Here is an 18,497-nt window from a genome sequence, read left to right on the forward strand (position 1 = left end):
ACAAGTTTTTCACTGCATCAGTTTTTATAAAGGAACTTGTTTCCAGCTGAAAATGTTTAATTTCTGTAGTAATTTTGCACTGGAAGGCTCTGGGTGACCTTTTTTGGACAGAGATCAGTATATACTCCACATATTTGCTTGAAATTAACCATTTTTTCCCCCTAATAATGGAAGTAACTGGTGTAATACAGAATAGGATATATTTTTGGATGGATGGATGGATGGATGGATGGATGGATGGATGGATAGATAGATAGATAGATAGATAGATAGATAGATAGATAGATAGATAGATAGATAGATAGATAGATAGATAGATAGATAGATAGATAGATAGATAGATAGATAGATAGATAGATAGATAGATAGATAGATAGATAGATAGATAGATCTATTTTATATTGACTATTGTAGATATACAAAGTCTGTACTCTAGACTACAAATGTCCATATCTAAAGAAACAACACAAATACATTATTCTTATTCTTGCCTTTATTTAAAAGCTCATTTAGATTAAAAATCTCTTTTTCAAGAGTGTCCTGGCCAAAACTGCAGCAACAGCAGTAAAAGTTACACGAAATATTACACATTAATATTTTCAGCAGAATTTTTTTTATTCAGTGTTACAGGAAAATAAATAACATTTCATGATTTTGATTACAAATATGAGAAATAGTTAATAGTAACATGAACTAGTCCAATAAACACTGTAATCAATCAATCAATCAATCAATCAATCAATCAATCAATCCAGACTTAAATAACATAAAATAGAGAAATAAATAGGGAAGTAAATAAATAAATACATAAATAAATAAGTGTGCATAGAAATAAATAGTAACAGTAAAAGCAATAAACTACATAACAGATAACTAACTAACTACATAAATAAATAAATAAATAAATAAATAAATAAATAAATAAATACATACATACATACATACATACATACATACATAAATACATAAATAAATAAATAAGTGTGCATAGAAATAAATAGTAACAGTAAAAGCAATAAACTACATAATAGATAACTAACTAACTAACAAACTAAATAAATAAATAAATAAATAAATGAGAGACAGATTGTCTCAGTTTGCAGTGAGAACAGATAAAACCAGTGTGTCTGCTATCAGTAGATGAGTTCGGACTTCCTTCCTGATCAGTTCCCAGGCGTCAGCATTGTGACCCTAAAAACACAAGAGTATCTGTATTAAAAGTGTGTTCAGTGAATAAAAATAAACACATACATTCATGCAGAAGGACCAACAGGTGCAGCTTTACCATTTGCGAGTGTGAGAGTCTCTTAAAATACATGTTCAGCTTCTTGTTTCTCCTCCTGTGGCTGTGGCTCACAATCTGAATGACAGAAACAGACAGATTTTATAAGTGCAGTTCTTTGACTTCGATTCACAACTTCACTTTTTATTATTATTATTATTATTATTATTATTATTATTATTATTATTATTATTATCATCATCATCTTTCCCTCAAATCAGCCAGATATCATCGCTATAAGTTAAATAAAGTCGTGCGTAATTCTGACACTTACGCATGAGCGCAGGCCGTGCGCTTGCTGGGTCACAATATTCACAAAGTTCTCCGCTGTGGTCTCCTCCCATGATGCAGAGCTTTGGTCCTCCTCAAACAGGACTGTGATCTCCTCCAGGATCTGCACCACAAAAGCAAGCCGATCCTCAGCCTGGAAGTGAAGGATAACGGACAGTTTTAGGTGAATCTTTTCCCTGTTTTTGTCCCTGTTTTTCCCCAGTTTTTCTGCAGATGATACTCACTGATGCTCTGAATGCGTGTCTGTAGAGCGCATTAGGGAAGGCCACCGTGCTCTCCTCCTCAGCATCCCCAGAATTATTTCCCTGCATCACACAAACGCATCATGAGCTGAAATCACCTCTAAAATAGACTAATTACTGAAATGAATATAAAAAGTAAACTTACCATCGTGTCGAGCAGAGTCAGAGAGTTTTGGCTGTATTGTCTGAATTTATGAGTCATCCATTTACAGCTGAAGGAGGAGCCTGTGCTGTACAGACTGACAAAGAGACAAACCAAAAAGATATTGCTAAACATTTTTCTTCTTCACTTGAAAATAAATTGTCGTTATGGAGTTGATTCTACACTTTTGTTGGTGTTTGATCCAATGTCTTGCGCTCTGTGCCTGCATTTTATCTGGTCCACCTGAAAGGGCGCACCTCTTTTCGTTTTCCTGACATGAGTATGTGGGGAAAACTCTGTGGGAAGATTTTCTTTCACACAATTTAATACCAAACCAAAACAATAGAATTCCACACATTTCAGACTGAATCGGTGCCCTAAATGAATATTTTCTGTCTGGATATAATGCACAAAAAAGCAGATCTAATATTTGGCACAAATACCATAGACCTGAGAATAATGGTGTAGTCTCATAAAGTCGCATAAACAGCTTATTTTGCGTAGATTTAACTTTTTTTTTTTTCTTTTTTTTTTTAAACAATTTTTATTTTTTCAAGTGACCTAATTATTATTAAATGTAGCTTAAATCAAATGCTCATAATAAGTCTGTAATGACGTTAACATCTTAATAAAAAGGTGCATTAATAAAAAGTGTTTTCCAAATTTGGAGTCGAATTAGGATCACTTTTAGTTTTATGTTTGTTTTGCTGATTTTTATTCCCGTTATTTTTATTTTTATTTTTATCATAACATCTATTATGATCATTCTTGCGTATTTTCCACGCACACTGCTTTATGAAATAATAATTTAGCACTGAATATACCAGAATGGTTCAGTCATTAGATGTTCTGTGTGATTTATTGGACAAATCATAATCATAATCTACTTCTGCTTAAAACAGGACCGCATAAGGGTTTGTCCCTGAGCTGAGCAAGTGCACGCTGCGTTTTCGATAGAGAAAATGAAAGTGATTGTGGGCAGTGACGCACATTACACCAGCAGTGAAAGCCTCAGTGAAAAGCTGGTTGACTCTGTGATTTTATTGAACTGGAATGTTGTATGCACTATGACGTCAGTGTTTTGTTTTACCTGTATGTTATAATTGAATTTTCTGCATCTTGAAACGAGCTACGCAATACACTAATAAAGGTTATAGATTCATCATGTTTTAGATTAGATTAGATTAGATTAGATTAGATTAGATTAGATTAGATTAGATTAGACAGAACTTTATTGATGCCTTGGGTAGAGTCCTCCAGAAAATTAAGTTTATATTACATTATATTACTTTATAAAACATACAATGTTAGTGTAACACATTATTTACTGTGTTGTTTTCCCTTTAGTCTCTAAGCTTTTAACATCTGTCAGTTGATTTTAACCACGTCAGGTTGAAGAGACAGACATTTAGGACTAAAAATGCTGTTAAGAATAGAATAGAATAGAATAGAATAGAATAGAATAGAATAGAATAGAATAGAATACTTTATTGTCATTGTGTGTCGTCCAATGAAATTACTTGCATAGATTCTATTATTAACCCATAAAGACCCAGTGCTACTTCTGTGGCAATTCCCAAATAAATTTTTCTGTATATTTAACCTTTCTTGAGTGATTTATCACCATTTATTGTAATATTATCCTCTTTAGTTTCATTTTTTTTCGGGTGTAAATCAGGTATTTGTCTATATTTAATATACTGATCATGTAGATGTACATTAGAGCTCAGAGTAAATTCAGTGGTTATAATATCAGAAACTGAGAAAACAGAAGAAAAATTGACTTTTTCAGTAAAATCTCTCATTAACTGAACATAAACAAGTGCCTCCATCCTCTATCATTGATCCAACTCCATGGGTTTTACTGGTGAATAAATGTTGTAGAAGGTGACTGTGCTTCCACAGTAACTACAGAGCCTCTGAACGTCCAAATGGGTCATATCTGATGCATGAAAAGATGATAAACTACATTTTCACCATTTATTTACATATATGGACATGGATCAACAGGTATTAAACAGTTTAGATCAGTAGATGCTATTGGTTGCTTGGGTCTTTATGCATTAAATATGCAGTTATTGACAAACTGTAAACTGCCAACATGTGTAATGTAGCCATAGTCTAATGATTTTCTGCAAGAGATGCACAAATATTTTAACACTGATCCAGACTTGTTTTCCTGAGGCACTAAGAAAGGCTTTCATGTGAACAGGCTGATTTGATCTTTTTGTTTTTTATTTACTTTTTTTCATATACTTTACTTTGATTGATTGATTGATTGATTGACTGATTGATTGATTGTACAGCATCTAAGTGGAAAATGACACTCAAGTCCACTACGACTCTTCCACTGACATGCATGCATGTGTTTTTAAAATACACTGTTGCCCATAAAGTTGGAATAATTTTGTTTTCAGACACATTCCTCTTTTTGTTACTATTTATATCAATAATCCCCTTTGACCAGGTGCTATGATTACGTACGAGTATGCACATGATTGCCATAATAATTTAATAGGATGATGTAAACATATTTTATTCCAACTTTATGGGCAATGAACAATATAAAATATCAAGTTATGAAGATTTAAAAAAAATAACTATGGGTTTAAAATGTTATTCATTATGTTATGTTCAATAAACTTTGATAATATAGGCTACTGTACGATTATGACTGAATCAAAATCAGAGATTACATCTATGGTCTATTGTAATTCCTCATGTTGAAATGTAGTCTACTGTACTGATTTGTGGGTAGGCAGAAAGCTTGAGGGTTTTGACATTCTGTTGTCTCTGTAAGAAATGACACAGATTTAGACAACCAATCTTTGATGTCATTAAGTCAGTTAGAGAAGATGGCTTATTACTAATTTTGGTTTTATATAAACTTATTTCTTCCCGAAGGTTTGATAAAAGTAACTGAATTTGTTTTAGCAAAGTAAATATGGGTGTAAAAACTTTTAGAGCTGTCTAATTAGTTTGGAGGGAAGTCTTTGTGGGACAGTACAAGGAACATGATGTCCTCACATGTCAGCAACAACAACATCAGCACGCTCAAAAGCTGTGCTGCCTTTAGGTTCCCTGTGGAACTTTAGGATCCATCTTTTCTACTGCTTCTACCGCCACTACCTTCACTCATACTATTCCAGCAGTCGGCCTGCTAATTAATAGCATGCATGTGATATATTATGTAAACTCTTATGGTGGACCTTAACATGTTTACAAATATCACAGATAGCCACTAATGTTGGTAATAAAGTAACACGTGACACATTATAATAACAACATGTAATGCCATTTGTGTTAAAACAAATATAATCCAGAATTTGGGTAAGAATTACTCAAACGTTCTCAGTATTCCTAGAAGTTTTTGGATTAGAAGAAAAATTAAAATACGGGGACAAATGCATCTAACAATTTTCCGAGGTGTCGTGAATGCATCATGGGTCTAGTCAACTTCCCATAATGCACTTGTTCCGAGTTGGATAGTGGCGAGAAAGCGTTTCAACCCCGGCTCAGAGAAAAACAAACCACAGATAATTATTTCGATATGGGTAGTGGAAGGCATCTATACGAACTGAAGGGCATTTAATGGGATACAGCCGACATAAACTGCACCGTTTTGGACTTTATTGACAAGTTATCTTACCTGTTTTGGTAGGTAAAAGAGCGGAGTAATCTGCTAACATTATAGCTAATTAGTTGCTGTTGACACTCTAAAACCAGCGTTATCGTTTGTTTTAATGTCGTGTAACTTTACTTCCGTTGTTTCTTGGGTTTCTTTTCCTGTTCTCTCTTTATATTTGTATAGTTTCTTATCTCTTCCGTCGTGTTTCAGTATCTATACACGCCCAACGCTAAAGCTAACACAATACATGCAACTTGAAGTCAGGGAGATTACAGAGATGAGACAGGATTTAAGTAACGTGACATCTCTGGACTTAATGAAGCAATCATCTAGCTAACAAGATGTATGTATTTTAAAGCGTTGCACATTTGTTACCACTGTATCTAAGCCCTTTTTTTTGCCAAGTAACATTTACTCTATTTTGACAGGACGTTTCTACTTAAAGCTGATTTGTGTTGCATTAATCTTGCTGTGATTAACAACAACGATATCTGCATGATTGATTACTTGTATTCGGATTTCTCTGAGTAATTTATGATAAGGGAACTAAGTTGTAGACTGTTTGGAGCTACTTCCCTGGCTCACAATCAGCGCCTCACATGACCCAGTCGCAAAGTGGAAACCATGAAATAGCAGATCTGTCGCAGAATACAGTCCCGTGGTTGAAAATGTAAAGATAGCTTCGTGTTTGGACGTGGTGGTAGCTGTGAGAAAGAGAAGGAAAAAAAAGAGAAGAATGTCTTCATCATCACATGTTTTTCCCGTCTGTCTGACACGGAATCTTGCACTACTTGTTTATCCATCTCAGATGCCCTTTTAATTGGAAATCAACGTTCATTGTACTGTAGTGTAGCAACTGGTTGGTAATCTTGTTTTGCATTTGACAAAATAATTGTTTTGTCCTTGTGTTATCAGATTGCCATGTCTAAGTAAGCTTTTCCAGGAAATGCCATGTTATCTACACAGATGCCAGATGCGCCATCTGAGGCTAAAGATGTTAAACAGGTAAAACACAGTCTTTGTATAATCACTTTGACACTTACGGTACTTTTGCTTTAATTTTTATGTTGTTACTTTGGCACTTCTCTTTGGGGTGAAGGAGGTTAGCATCATTGAGTAGTTTCATCTTTGAACTTGTGGTATTTGAATAGTATTTATGTTGTAGTATCATTGTTATATCTATACTCAACATTGTTAAACATTTCCCTGTTGAATTCAGTCACTTGAGTAACTGATATGTTTTTGAACCATCATCATAATAACCTATCAGATGTGATTTCATGGTCAGAGTACCTCAAGACAAAGAGTAGCATTCCCTGATATCAATGAAGACAAAGCTTTGGATTAACTGATCTGAAAGCCGTCATTTTCTTTAAATGTAGTGTTCTTTGAGTCTTGTTGTATTTCATGCTCCAGTTTATTTTAGAAGTAGAGCTTCTGTCAGCTTCACTTAGAGTACTTTCAAGATGCATGGAGAGAAAGAGAAGTAGTAAATCTTAATATCTCAAACCTGAAGTAGCACCTACTACAAGTGTTGCTGGAATTTTGACCTCTAGTCTATTTAGCAAATTGATTCTGAATGCAGTGTACTGAATTGTTATACTGATCTTTGAAGCAATTGTTTACTTAGCCTACACATGTAGTTGTATTTGCAATCATAATGTAAGATGGAATGTTTATTACACAATTATGCTTTTTTTTTTTTTTATAATTGTCACTACCAAAAGATTTTTTAAAAATTAGAAAGCCCTCTTCAAGACTAAATGCTGCCTAGTCAAGCACAGCCAAAGTGTGTTCCAATACTCATTGTAGAAAGTAAAGTGTTCAGGGCAAAACCTGTTCTAAAATGTAGGTCTGTATGTGCACTTTCTTTTTCGTTGCATGTCAAGTGACACCAGGTGTCACCTTTCTGTTTGCAATTTACAGAACGTGTTTTGTAAACATATGTCTGGCTGTATTTGTGTGTGTGTGTGTGCATGTGTGTGTGTGTGTGTGTGTGTGTGTGTGTGTGTGTGTGCGCAATCTTTGGCTGTGTTTTTGTGAATAAGTGTGTTTTTGAACTGGATGTGTACTTATAGTCATATCTAACAGCAACTATGTTAATGTCTTAAAAACACCTATGTCGTCACATAGATCAAAGAGAAATTGGCACTGTCACTCAAGGCCTTGCAGAAGCGCTTTGTAACATCAGATGCTGTGGTAACCAGTGAAGATGAAGATGCAAACCTGCTCTGCTGTGCCCTGGAAGCCATCTTCATCCACGGAATTAAAAGCAAGTACATAGGTGTGGGAAATGGGAGCCGAGGTAGAAAAGGAGACAGAAAACCCCTCCCCCAGCCTGTTTTCTGGAGCCTTCTTAAGACTGTAACACACCGGTAAGTGAAAATGAAGTCACATTCTTCAGTTGATGTCATATCAACAGTGATTGAATTATCAACTGTAGCTGTAACCTGCAATAAACATTAACAAGATCATTTATAAGGTAATCAAAATAAAACTCTTTCTGTTAAATCCACAGTGATGTGATCACAGAACTGGAGAAGCTCGCCTTTGTGAGTACAGATGTGGGTCGTTGTCGAGCATGGCTGCGGTTGGCCCTCAACCATGGCCTACTGGAGTGCTATCTTGCATCACTATTTCGGGAGAACTCCAAGCTACAGGCTCACTATCAGCCCAGTGCCCTGCTCCTAAACATGGAGGAGAGAGAAGTACTCCTCAGCTACCTCCAGGGACTGGGCTCACTTACATTTAGCCTTTCTTACAAGTCTGCTGTCCTCAAAGAGTGGACCACTACACCACTGGCTCTTGCTGGACTCTGCCCTCTGTCCCAGGCAGAAACTCTTGAAGTGTCCGTCAACGGTGGAGTTGTTGCTGGTTCAAAACCGGTGTATAAAGAGTCATGGGATACAATGTCTCAGTCATCTGGCTCTTCAGATGCATTGGATATGCTGAGAGGGTGCCCAGTGCTGCAGGAAGGGAGTGGGTCAGGTGTGTTGCCAGAAGGTAGGACTGGTCTCAGTTCATCTAACTTGAGCCTCGACACCACAGGCTCCTCTCAGCTCTCCTCCAGTTTAAGCTCTGATAGCCTCCTACAGGGGCAGGACCCCCGAAGCCCTTCAGGTGAACAGTGGTCATCCAGTGACCTGGAGGTGTCTGTTGTCAACACCTGCACCAGGAGGCCACAAAAAGAGTATGTACCTTTTTTTGTTGTGAAATGTGACAGAAACATTGCTTGTGATAGGTAAAAAAAAATCTAAAAAACAGTAATCTGAATTATAGGCCCTAATGTAAACTGTGAAGCATGAATTTATCAAAGCACCCAGCAAACGTGTCACATCAGTGTGTTATTAAAATGAAGTTATAATTGTTTCTGTCAGTTTTTCTTTAATCAAATATGGATAACTGTATAGTTAGACCTGTCTTGTGAATGTGGCATTTGCTGCTTGGTTGAAGGTTGTTGAAAATATTGACACTGAAGGCCACTGCAGCTGGTACAACAAAACACTCAAATTAGGAACTTCAGGTGTTAGAGTTCCTTCTGAAGTTGGAAAAAACATGAAGGAAAATCCAATTGTTTTCTGTGTTTGGAGCATCACCGAAGTCTGGCTCAGTGTGACCCACTCTAACCCAAAACTAACTACGCATTAATCACTTCATTAAAAAAAAACCTTTTAATCATAAATTTTATCACTTTGGGGTTATTAGATAAATACTTTCATTGTAATCTCTCAGCAAGTTATTTATATGAATCCTCTGTTATGTTTCAGCAGCTTCAGAAACTCTCCTGACTTTCGGGAGAGTCAGGACCACTGCAGTCAGGACTCTATGCGTGAAGACTCCTTTGTTTCCAGCACAGGTCCAGACCAGTTCTCTGAGAATGCCATTTTTAGTGGGTCCGACAGTGAAACCCCTGCTACACCATCACAAGAGCAGGTAGACCAGCTCCATGATTCTGCACCTTCAGAGTCTGCACCAGCATCAGTTGAGCTAACATTGTCAAGCAACGAGAACCATATTGAACACTCCTCTGAAATGTGCATTAACAACTCATCTGAGCTCCCCTTGGACTCTGACACATGCTCTACAGTTAAAACGACTGTAGAAGAAGTAAAAAACATCGATGACCAGGACAAAAATGAGCTTTTCACAGAAGAAGAGAGTTTAACAAAGAGCCTCGTGGAGTCTTCAGAACACCAAGGTGCACGGCGCTCTACCAGCATCCTAAGTAGGAAACTGTCGTCAGAATCCCTACCAGTGAGTATATTTTAACAAATAGCTTTTTGTTAGAAAGCAAAAACAGCATTAATGTATAAAAATAACAATAGGTTTGTGAATTATTTCATTATCAGTTACCAATTTAGACATTTTATTGTGGTTTCGACCTGTGATTACCCACAGACATTCACCTGATTTACCATATAACCAACCAGATTAAGACAATTAAGTAAGGCTTTCAGTACTTAAGCCTTTGTTCAGTTTTTTCCACTCCTTTAATGAAACAGTGATTCATGCAGTCAGTCAGTGAAGTCACATAAGTCTTTAAGAAAAAAGAAGGGGGGTGATGTATTGGTATATTGTGAATTTCCACTGTTGCTCTGGTTGGACACTCAGGAATAAAGAGCAAAGAGTGTATGTCCTGTGCGGTAATCTGCTTATTGCAAAACTTACAACACTACATGGAACTCCAGAATATGTAATAGACTTAGTTAAAATAGTGACACATTTGTTCTTTTTAATAGTACTTGAACTTGAATCAAGAAAGAGACCATTCATTATAGCCTCATCTGGTTCTCGCACTACTAACCTCAAAATCACATGATAGAAACAGGAAGTGTTTGCACACCATCCACTCAGCAATAAACTTGGCTCAGTTATGTTCACTGAGAGCTATATCAAATGTGAAACAGCAGCAGTATTGAAAATATTTGGTAGATTCATTTCCCAACTGCCTGGTTCTCCAAATAAAGACACTTTTGTTATTTGTTTTGCAGCACTCTCGCTCATGGATCTCTGAGGATGACATCTATAAACCCCATCTGGAGGAGATGTCGGATCAGGATGAGGTGGCTCCTTCTGCCCTTGGTGCACAGGCCCCTGAGCCCAAGGTCCCCCCGTCACCTCCCAGTGTCGTCCATCGCAGACAAATAGGTATTCTGTCTCTATATTCTGATTAAATATTTGGAATTAAATCAGCAAACTATTTGATACATGAGGAATAGAACTACAGACAAGCACAGATTGCTCCATACTGCGAGTACAAAGATAATATTAAATCACTGAGTTTATGGAGCATTAAAAAGCAGTGCATAAACAAAGATCAAAATTCTCTACAAATGTCAGACAAACCAGTGAACTTGTGTTTTACGTAAGGGATCAGGTCAGCAAATTTGGTTACAGTCGATAACTTTATGGTGGTCAAAGGTGCATCAGAAACACAGCTGTAAACTGCTAATTTCCTGAGTTCACTACAGTCAGCGTTACATCAGCAGTTTCCCTCAACTGTAAATATGGAAAACACCTGAAGTGACATCATGAATGCATTATGTTTCATGGACTTGCATCACACCTGACTTTCCACCTGAGGAATGTTGCCTGAATGAGTCACATGGGTTTAGAGCGATTTAAAAATAACCGGAAAGAAAAGGCATTACTGTAGAACCTCGTCGAGAACTATAAAATAGACTCTGCATCTTGGGACCAGAGACCCATTCATATTTGTACTATTAATTAAATACATACTTATTAGATACCACTGGAACCATTTGTACTCTAAATCTTTTTAACCTCAATAGTTCAGACCTTTTTTTTCAAGTTGCATCTGGACTTAACATGACAGCATATATGATTTTCAAGTTATTGATGTTAAAATCTATCAAAAGTAAACAGTATTCAAAACGGTCTAGTTCTAATAAACCCTGACATTTAACATAATCAGTCTAAAGCTGACTGTCAGTGAACACTTCAACTTTAAAATAACAAACTTATTAATTATTAGGTAAGGTAATTATTCAGGAAAAAATGCACAGAAAGCTCTGATTAGATAATGGAAGTTATTGCTATAGTGTTACAAAATGCATGATTGAACCTGTTACTTCATAAAATATTTCTGTAAGCTCACCTGTTACATAGCTGGTTAATGAGCATATAAACAGCAGCAGGACCAGTTTGTCTTACCCTGAGTGAAGTGAGTGATTCATGACAGATTGATTTGATTAGAGTTTGTATTATCCCAGTGTTAATATGGGTGAGAGTAAGGGGTACAGTGGGGTTGTTTTATTAGCTCAAATGGTCATTATCTGTTTATCTTCACTTTTAATGATACTCCTAGTGTGGGAACAGCAGACTGAACTGGTATACCAGATTTTACCACTAGGTGGTGCACTTTCACTTTACAGGTACAGACACAGTTTTACACTTTATTGCAAATTACTTTGCATATCCCTTGGTTATGGGTCACAGATCCTCAGGAGACCCCAGACTCCACTTGAAGAACCACAGTACTTTGGTACTATTAATACATTTTGGTAAAATGTCTTTTCAGTGAAATCAAGATCAGACACAGTTGTGTTGAAAGCAGTTTTGACAAAACATCTTTGGTCTCTAATTCGAAACATCTATGCTGACTCTTTTCCTTCATTTTCCATTGTTTTTCAGGGCTTTCTAACCCATTTCGGGGGTTATTGAAACTTGGTCACCTTGAACGACGTGGCGCAATGGGAATGTGGCGTGACTACTACTGTGAGCTGTCGCCCTTTGAGTTCCGCCTATATCTCAATGCAGAAGAGCGGACATGTTGCGATAACTGCTCTTTGGTGCGATGCGAAGAAGCTCGCATCACGTCACCTGAGGGTCGCTTTGAGTTGGCCTTTCCTGGGAAGCGACTGTACCTCAGAGCGGCCAACCATGATGAAGCTGAGGACTGGGTGGACCGAATTGTCGAGGCTGTCAATAAATGTCGGCCAGCATCTCGTTTTGATGACCAGTGGGAGGTGCTTCAACATCCCTGTGAAAATGCTGTGGATGAACTCGCATCCCCAACCTCTGCCCCATCCAGCCCTGAGCGGGGCTTCTCATCCTGTGACTCAGGGATAAGTGTAGGGCAGGATGCTCCTCCTCCACAGGCATTTGAATGGACACGTACTGTTGATTTGGAAACAGATGCTATCAAAGAATCTGTTTTGTACCTCTCTACAGATCCTGAGGCTCGGACATGGGTACCTCTAGTCTTTTCTCTTTCCTTAGAGGCTTTGAAAGGCTTCAAGGTTCAAGAGGGTAGAAAGTTTATGCGGCTAAATCACTCTATTGAGGAAATTAGGGATGTGGTACCTGATGTGTCCCTAGGTGGACCAGCCTGTTTTAAAGTCTTAACCATTAGAGAGACACTTAGACTCAGGGCAGAAAATGGTGACGAAGCGCGTTTGTGGAGGGTCCTGATCCGTGGAGCTCTGGACTCGTACTTGGAGAGTGGGGAGGATGGCGCCTCTGAGGAGCCAGTTGTAGCCCGCTTGGAAATGGCTGGAAACCTTCACAGACTTGTGCAGCACAGACTAAAAGAAGATGGAACACTTTTAAGTCACCTCTGTACAGTCCCATCAGAGAAGGGCCTGGACAGCCAGAACTTCAAATGTGCAGGTAAGTAGGTTTTTTATCCTTCTTGATTCAATTAAGCTTAATTCAGGCAGACATACTGTATATGTGACGGTCTTAGGTGTTGTTGTTTTCTGTTATTTGATTTGCATGTTCATGGTTGTGAGTTAAAGGTCTTTTCTGTCATGTACAGGATGTCCTCAGCAGATTGGCCCATCTTTGGGCAGAGCCAGGTTATGTGAGTTCTCAGGCCAGTACTACTGTGACTCATGCCACCAGGGAGACACAACCATCATTCCTTCACGCATGGTCCATAACTGGGACCTCACACGACGAGAGGTGGGTGCAGTACATCTGCAGACCTTTGAATTCACATACAATGCACGTTTGTAAACCAGGAACATGTTCTGTTGTTGAAATGTGCACAATATATCTGATGTTTTAAAGGCTACTGCAGACCTAATACTGTATCATATTATTTGTACTAATTGAGCATAAGTAAAACTGAGATGTACAATGCTACTTGCCATGTCAGTAATCTTATCCTAGTGACCTTACTTCATTGTTTCTCGCCAGGTCTCTAAGAGGGCACTGCGGCTGCTCGCTCAGGTAGAACAGGAGCCTTTGTTGAACCTGGAGCAGCTGAACCCGGAGCTGGTGAAGCATGCAGAGTCCATGGCTCAGGCCCACAGTCTGAGGCAGAAACTACGCTTGCTGGGCGACTACCTGCTCATCTGCCGCAGCGGAGCCTGGAAGAAGTTACAAGCTGTGTATGATTTACACTTGAAATGTTTTTTTTTATGAACGTTATAACTTTAGTGATAAATACTTTTACTCTAGTAGTTTGTTTATGGAAGAGGATTAGGGCCACTGGAAAAAAAGAAAAATTTAGGTCCAATATACTTTTTATTATGACTCTGAGAAAAAAGTCAGAATTCTAACTTTTTTTTCCTTACAATTCTGACTTCAATCACAGAATTCAGACTTTTTTCTCATAATAATAATAATAATAATGTTAATAAAAAAAAATATTGAACCTTAATTTATTTTTTCTCCCAGTGGCCATAATCCTCTTCCGTATTTGTTACATACTTTAGTACATTTCTTTTTCTCCCTCCAGAATTGGACAGCGGTCGTACCTGTTGGAGTCCAGCCACCTGTACAGTGTCATGGACCTACGACAGGTATACAGCTACACTGAAAACATTATGTCACTGCTCCTGTGCCTCCTCGACCCTAATGTATGAATTTTTATGTTGTCTTTTTGTATTTCAGATAGCAGAGGGCCAATATGTAACCTTCCTGATTACAATGGCACAGTATGCCTCCAACCATGTGTTCCAGTGTGACCTGTGTACACAACGCGGCTTCATTTGTCAGACGTGCCACTCCAACGAAATTATCTTCCCATTCCAGTTTGAAAGCACCACACGGTACGCTATCATCACCACATCTGTTTGAATACTTCTACTGATCATTTACAGCCATTTGACCATCTGAAGCTGATGTCTGCAGCATTGTTTTGAGAAGGTTATGCAACGTCGCCTTTATTTCCACAATTTTTGCTGTTTTTACACTTAATGTTACTGATCCTAGACCTGACCAACTGAAGCAACCCCAGATCATAACACTGCCTCCACAGGCTAGTACTGTAGGCACCAGGCATGACGGGTAATCACTGCATCTAACTCTTATCACCCTGATGCCCATCACTCTGGAACAGGTTCAGTGTGGAGACAGTGCTGGACCTCCTCCCTCATCAGATCACTTGACCTTTTTCTACTGAATCACTGTCCAGTTTTTATTTTCCTTTTGCAAACTGATGACTGTTTAAGAAGTGAGAAGTTCCTCACTGCATCATTTAAGGTTAAAGAACTTATTGCAGCTGAAACTTCTGAAATAGTACTGTAATTATCCAGTGGAAGGATCTGACCTATTTGTTTTGTTAAATCTAGGTGGGGACTTTGTATGTATTTCAGCTGTCAGTGCTGATAAAATTTCTAAACATTTCATACACGTTAGAAAACATGATCCTCTTTTAGCTGTGGCAGTTTTTTGTATCCCTTAACTGTTTAAAGTGATAGTTAAAGGAGTGATATTTTGCTTTTTCAAATGGAATTATACATTAACATTTCCCTGTGGTCTACATACACTGTAAATGCTATGCTTGGGTCTGAATTCTTCATTAATTAAACTCCACAGGCTCATCTTCAACCCTATTTCTGGCTAATGACACGAGACAGGTTGTTCTGAGCGCTGGCCCTTTAAATCCAAATGAGCCACTACACGCCCCACCTCCTCCAGGTTGTTGACAGTGCTTTTTGTCCCGTTCAGCCACTTGTGTTCGTTAATACAACCAATAACTGTACATTTTAGGCAATCGGCTTAAAGTTTGGACATATTTTTAGTTTTTACTACAACCGCTCCTGCTGATAAACAATTATTGGGTACTCGGAGAAATGTTCGTTGAAAGTCCTTGTACGTGCAAATGTTGTGGCGTAACTACTTCTAAAACGTAACAAACTAAGCAGGAGTTGAAATGAGTTGTAGAAATCCACTCAATTTTTGCTGGAATGAATATAAAGATAACTTTGCAGCACCTGGAGGGTTCAAATTCAATCTTTTTGAACTGTTAGGGTCCCCTAATACGCAAATAAATCCACCAAAGACTAATAAAAGTGGGTTTAGCAAAATATGACCCCTTTAATGCCAACATTTTTTTAAAAAAATTACAGAAAGTACATGTATCCTTATTTATGTCGCCGTCTAACGTTTTTGAAGAACATGCATGTGATTTCAAAAATACCCTGTCTTTTCACTCTGACCATACATTTTTGTTTTTCTCCAAACCAGGTGTCAGGATTGTAAGGCTGTGTTTCATCTGGCCTGTAAAGCCCCAGGACAATCCTGTCCACGCTGTTTGCGAATGAAGAAATACCTGGAGAGGGATCTGCAAGACTGAGCACAGCCAGCAGACCGCTGTTCCCTGAAGTAGCCCTTTAACACAAAGAAACGTTACTGAATATTGAAACAAAATCTAGCTTTTACATGAAGTAACCTCAAGTGCAATTATGAAAGCGACATGCCTGACCTAACTGACCTAAAACCCAACACACCGAAGAGGACGGTGGAAGAACCAGAGTGCTACAGTAGCTGAACTCTCTTGTGTTACTTTAGAGGCACAGTAAGCCTCGTTCGGTGATGTTAACCTAACACAGCCAATTGTTACTGACCAGTGACTTTCATACCTCTGCAAATTCTGATTCAGCTGTGCCACGGCATCAATAGTACAACTGGACACAAGTGAAGGTCATTGCCAAGAACTTTAAATACTTTACGTCTTATTGTGTCGACTACAATGTTGTCAACCACCATGTTTACCAGAAGAGCTCTACTGTACAATTTACATTTGTCTTGGATGCACAAAGTGAGATATTTAAATATAATCCAGCAGTGTGGTTGGACAAAATTAATGAAAAAAACAGCACCTGAAATGTTGTAATTAACAGGTTTTGATTGTGCCTTCTTTTTATTTAAGCTTTACACTATTTAACTCTTGGTATGTAACTAATGCTGGGCCAAAAAGCATTGTAAAAAATGCCAAGGCAGGCTTTTTAAATTGCCATAATGATGACAAAATTCTTTTTCTGTATTAGACACTTTGATTTTTTTTGTGTGTGTATGTTAAAAAAAATCACCAGGAAAACAATGTTGAATGTTCTCTTAAGCATCTAATTTTTTAAGCTGGCAGAATGGGGATTTTGTGTGTTTAAAAAAAATACTTCTAGTCTAAACAGAGCAGAGATTTAAGAAAATAATTTGCTGAGATATTTGATGCTGCTTGTGTGGTGAGCCCCACAGAGGAAATTTATGTATCAGAAAAAAACACTTTTGAAACATGTTGGTGTACATTAAGATTATTGTGGGAAAAAAAATTAATCTCAGTGATTCTTAAGTCAAATTTTTTTCCAGTTTTGCTGATATTTTGCATATTTGCACTCACTGTAGCTATGACTGTTAAATGGGTATGCCAACTGCAGCTCAGTTGTAATATCCTCTAGCATATGGAATGGCCCCCAATACATTCTTTGTCCTCCAAATTTTTCTCTGACGTGGATTACAACTAACACACAATACATCTAGATACATATTAGCAGTATATGCAGAGAACAGAAGTCTATGAAGGTTTACAGTGAAGTCTATTGGGGAATTTTCATAACATATCACAATGAAATTGCTAACTGTGGCCTAATGGCAAGTTCAACATACTGCAGTACTGTTATTCTTGTTTTTTTTTTATTTTATCATTTACTATGTGTAATGTAGAAATATAAAATAAATGATGAATACAAATTGCTGTGTGGAAACTTTTTTTTTTTTTACAATGTTCATCAATGTATTGCAGTTTGACGTCAACAAATGTGTCTTTAAAAGTTGCCAACAAAGTGTAAACAATCTACAGGAGAGGCGTACATGATTGAATTTAAAGTTTCATATGATTAAATGATTTTTTTTTTTTATCCTCAAAACCCACCTGAACTGGTTCAACCTGTACCAAACAAGTACCAGTGGATGTTTTTCATTAACGCAGACATTTGGCTTGCATTTTTGAAAGGCATCAAAACAGAGCTGTTCGTTAAGGCTGAGTTTCATGTACAGTAGTTGCCCCGTTCCAGTGAATCAACATGTACAATCTCAAAACTTAATAGGTCAAAGGTCGTCTCAGTTTGTGACAATCAAAAATTTAGTATCACAATATTTAATAGCATCAATCAGCAGAAGGAAATGTCAAACCTCTGAAAAATATGTTCATTCATGTGCTTAGTAATTGGTCGAAGATGCTTTTGCACAAATTTCTGCTTCAATGTGGGGTTGATCAACCTCTGGTACTGCTGAGGTGCTATGGAAGTCCAAGTTGCTTTGATAGCAACACTGACCTCATCTGTATTGTTGAGTCTGTGCTGTCTCTCATTTTCCTCTTGATGATACCAGATGGATTCTCTGTGAGGTTCAGGTCAGACAAGTTGGCTCATACATTGTCACCAAACCATTCCTGTGTGGCTTTAGCAATGTGGGCAGATGCCAAATTCCGTTAAGTAAAAGAAATCAGCATCTCCATTAAAGTTTGTGAGCTGACAGAAGCATGAATTGCTCTAAAACCTCCTCATAGACTGTTTACTTCAGATTTGATAAAACAAAGTGGACCAACATCAGCATCCCAGAACATCACCGACTGTGGAAACATGAATATATCTCGATACTTTATTAAATTTGTCTGTAGACTGTAATTATTAATGGAATTTTTTTTTTTTTCTTTTTGTGATG

The 18,497-nt window shown here is 37.6% G+C and overlaps 2 protein-coding genes across 5 annotated transcripts; one reads left to right on the forward strand and one right to left on the reverse strand.

Moving 5' to 3' along the window:
* Nucleotides 1-1,092: 1,092 nt before the first annotated feature.
* LOC115410267 (interferon a3-like) lies at nt 1,093-2,092 on the reverse strand. The gene is made up of 5 exons (XM_030121837.1): nt 1,961-2,092; nt 1,798-1,878; nt 1,557-1,706; nt 1,286-1,360; nt 1,093-1,191 (listed from the first exon to the last, which is right to left on the reverse strand). The coding sequence occupies exons 1-5, from the start codon at nt 2,090-2,092 to the stop codon at nt 1,093-1,095; spliced, it is 537 nt and encodes a 178-aa protein (XP_029977697.1).
* A 3,328-nt stretch (nt 2,093-5,420) lies between these two features.
* Nucleotides 5,421-17,521, forward strand: plekhm1 (pleckstrin homology domain containing, family M (with RUN domain) member 1). 4 transcript variants are annotated; one of them, XM_030163164.1, is made up of 12 exons: nt 5,421-5,618; nt 6,501-6,590; nt 7,719-7,960; nt 8,104-8,775; nt 9,353-9,839; nt 10,577-10,733; nt 12,240-13,217; nt 13,366-13,511; nt 13,749-13,942; nt 14,293-14,356; nt 14,448-14,605; nt 16,026-17,521. In XM_030163164.1, the coding sequence occupies exons 2-12, from the start codon at nt 6,537-6,539 to the stop codon at nt 16,132-16,134; spliced, it is 3,261 nt and encodes a 1,086-aa protein (XP_030019024.1). In that variant the 5' UTR covers nt 5,421-5,618; nt 6,501-6,536; the 3' UTR covers nt 16,135-17,521. The 4 variants fall into 4 exon arrangements, with proteins under 4 accessions (XP_030019024.1, XP_030019022.1, XP_030019025.1 ...); XM_030163162.1 differs by having other exon boundaries at nt 5,421-5,614; XM_030163165.1 differs by having other exon boundaries at nt 5,421-5,614; nt 9,356-9,839.
* The last annotated feature ends 976 nt before the right edge of the window (nt 17,522-18,497 follow it).

This window comes from Sphaeramia orbicularis, chromosome 19, assembly GCF_902148855.1.
Source record: "Sphaeramia orbicularis chromosome 19, fSphaOr1.1, whole genome shotgun sequence".
NCBI classification, from domain to species: Eukaryota; Metazoa; Chordata; class Actinopteri; order Kurtiformes; family Apogonidae; genus Sphaeramia; species Sphaeramia orbicularis.

What these genes read in the sequence shown, in the direction of transcription:
- LOC115410267 (XM_030121837.1), bottom strand. Translation starts at nt 2,092, where the DNA reads ATGTTTAGCAATATCTTTTTGGTTTGTCTCTTTGTCAGTCTGTACAGC. An exon ending in TGACTCTGCTCGACACGATG is followed by an intron (nt 1,879 to 1,960) that starts GTAAGTTTACTT and finishes TGTGTGATGCAG; the next exon opens with GGAAATAATTCTGGGGATGC. An exon ending in GACTCTCACACTCGCAAATG is followed by an intron (nt 1,192 to 1,285) that starts GTAAAGCTGCAC and finishes TTGTGTTTTTAG; the next exon opens with GGTCACAATGCTGACGCCTG.
- plekhm1 (XM_030163164.1), top strand. Translation starts at nt 6,537, where the DNA reads ATGTTATCTACACAGATGCCAGATGCGCCATCTGAGGCTAAAGATGTT. An exon ending in CTTAAGACTGTAACACACCG is followed by an intron (nt 7,961 to 8,103) that starts GTAAGTGAAAAT and finishes TTAAATCCACAG; the next exon opens with TGATGTGATCACAGAACTGG. An exon ending in CGTCCATCGCAGACAAATAG is followed by an intron (nt 10,734 to 12,239) that starts GTATTCTGTCTC and finishes ATTGTTTTTCAG; the next exon opens with GGCTTTCTAACCCATTTCGG.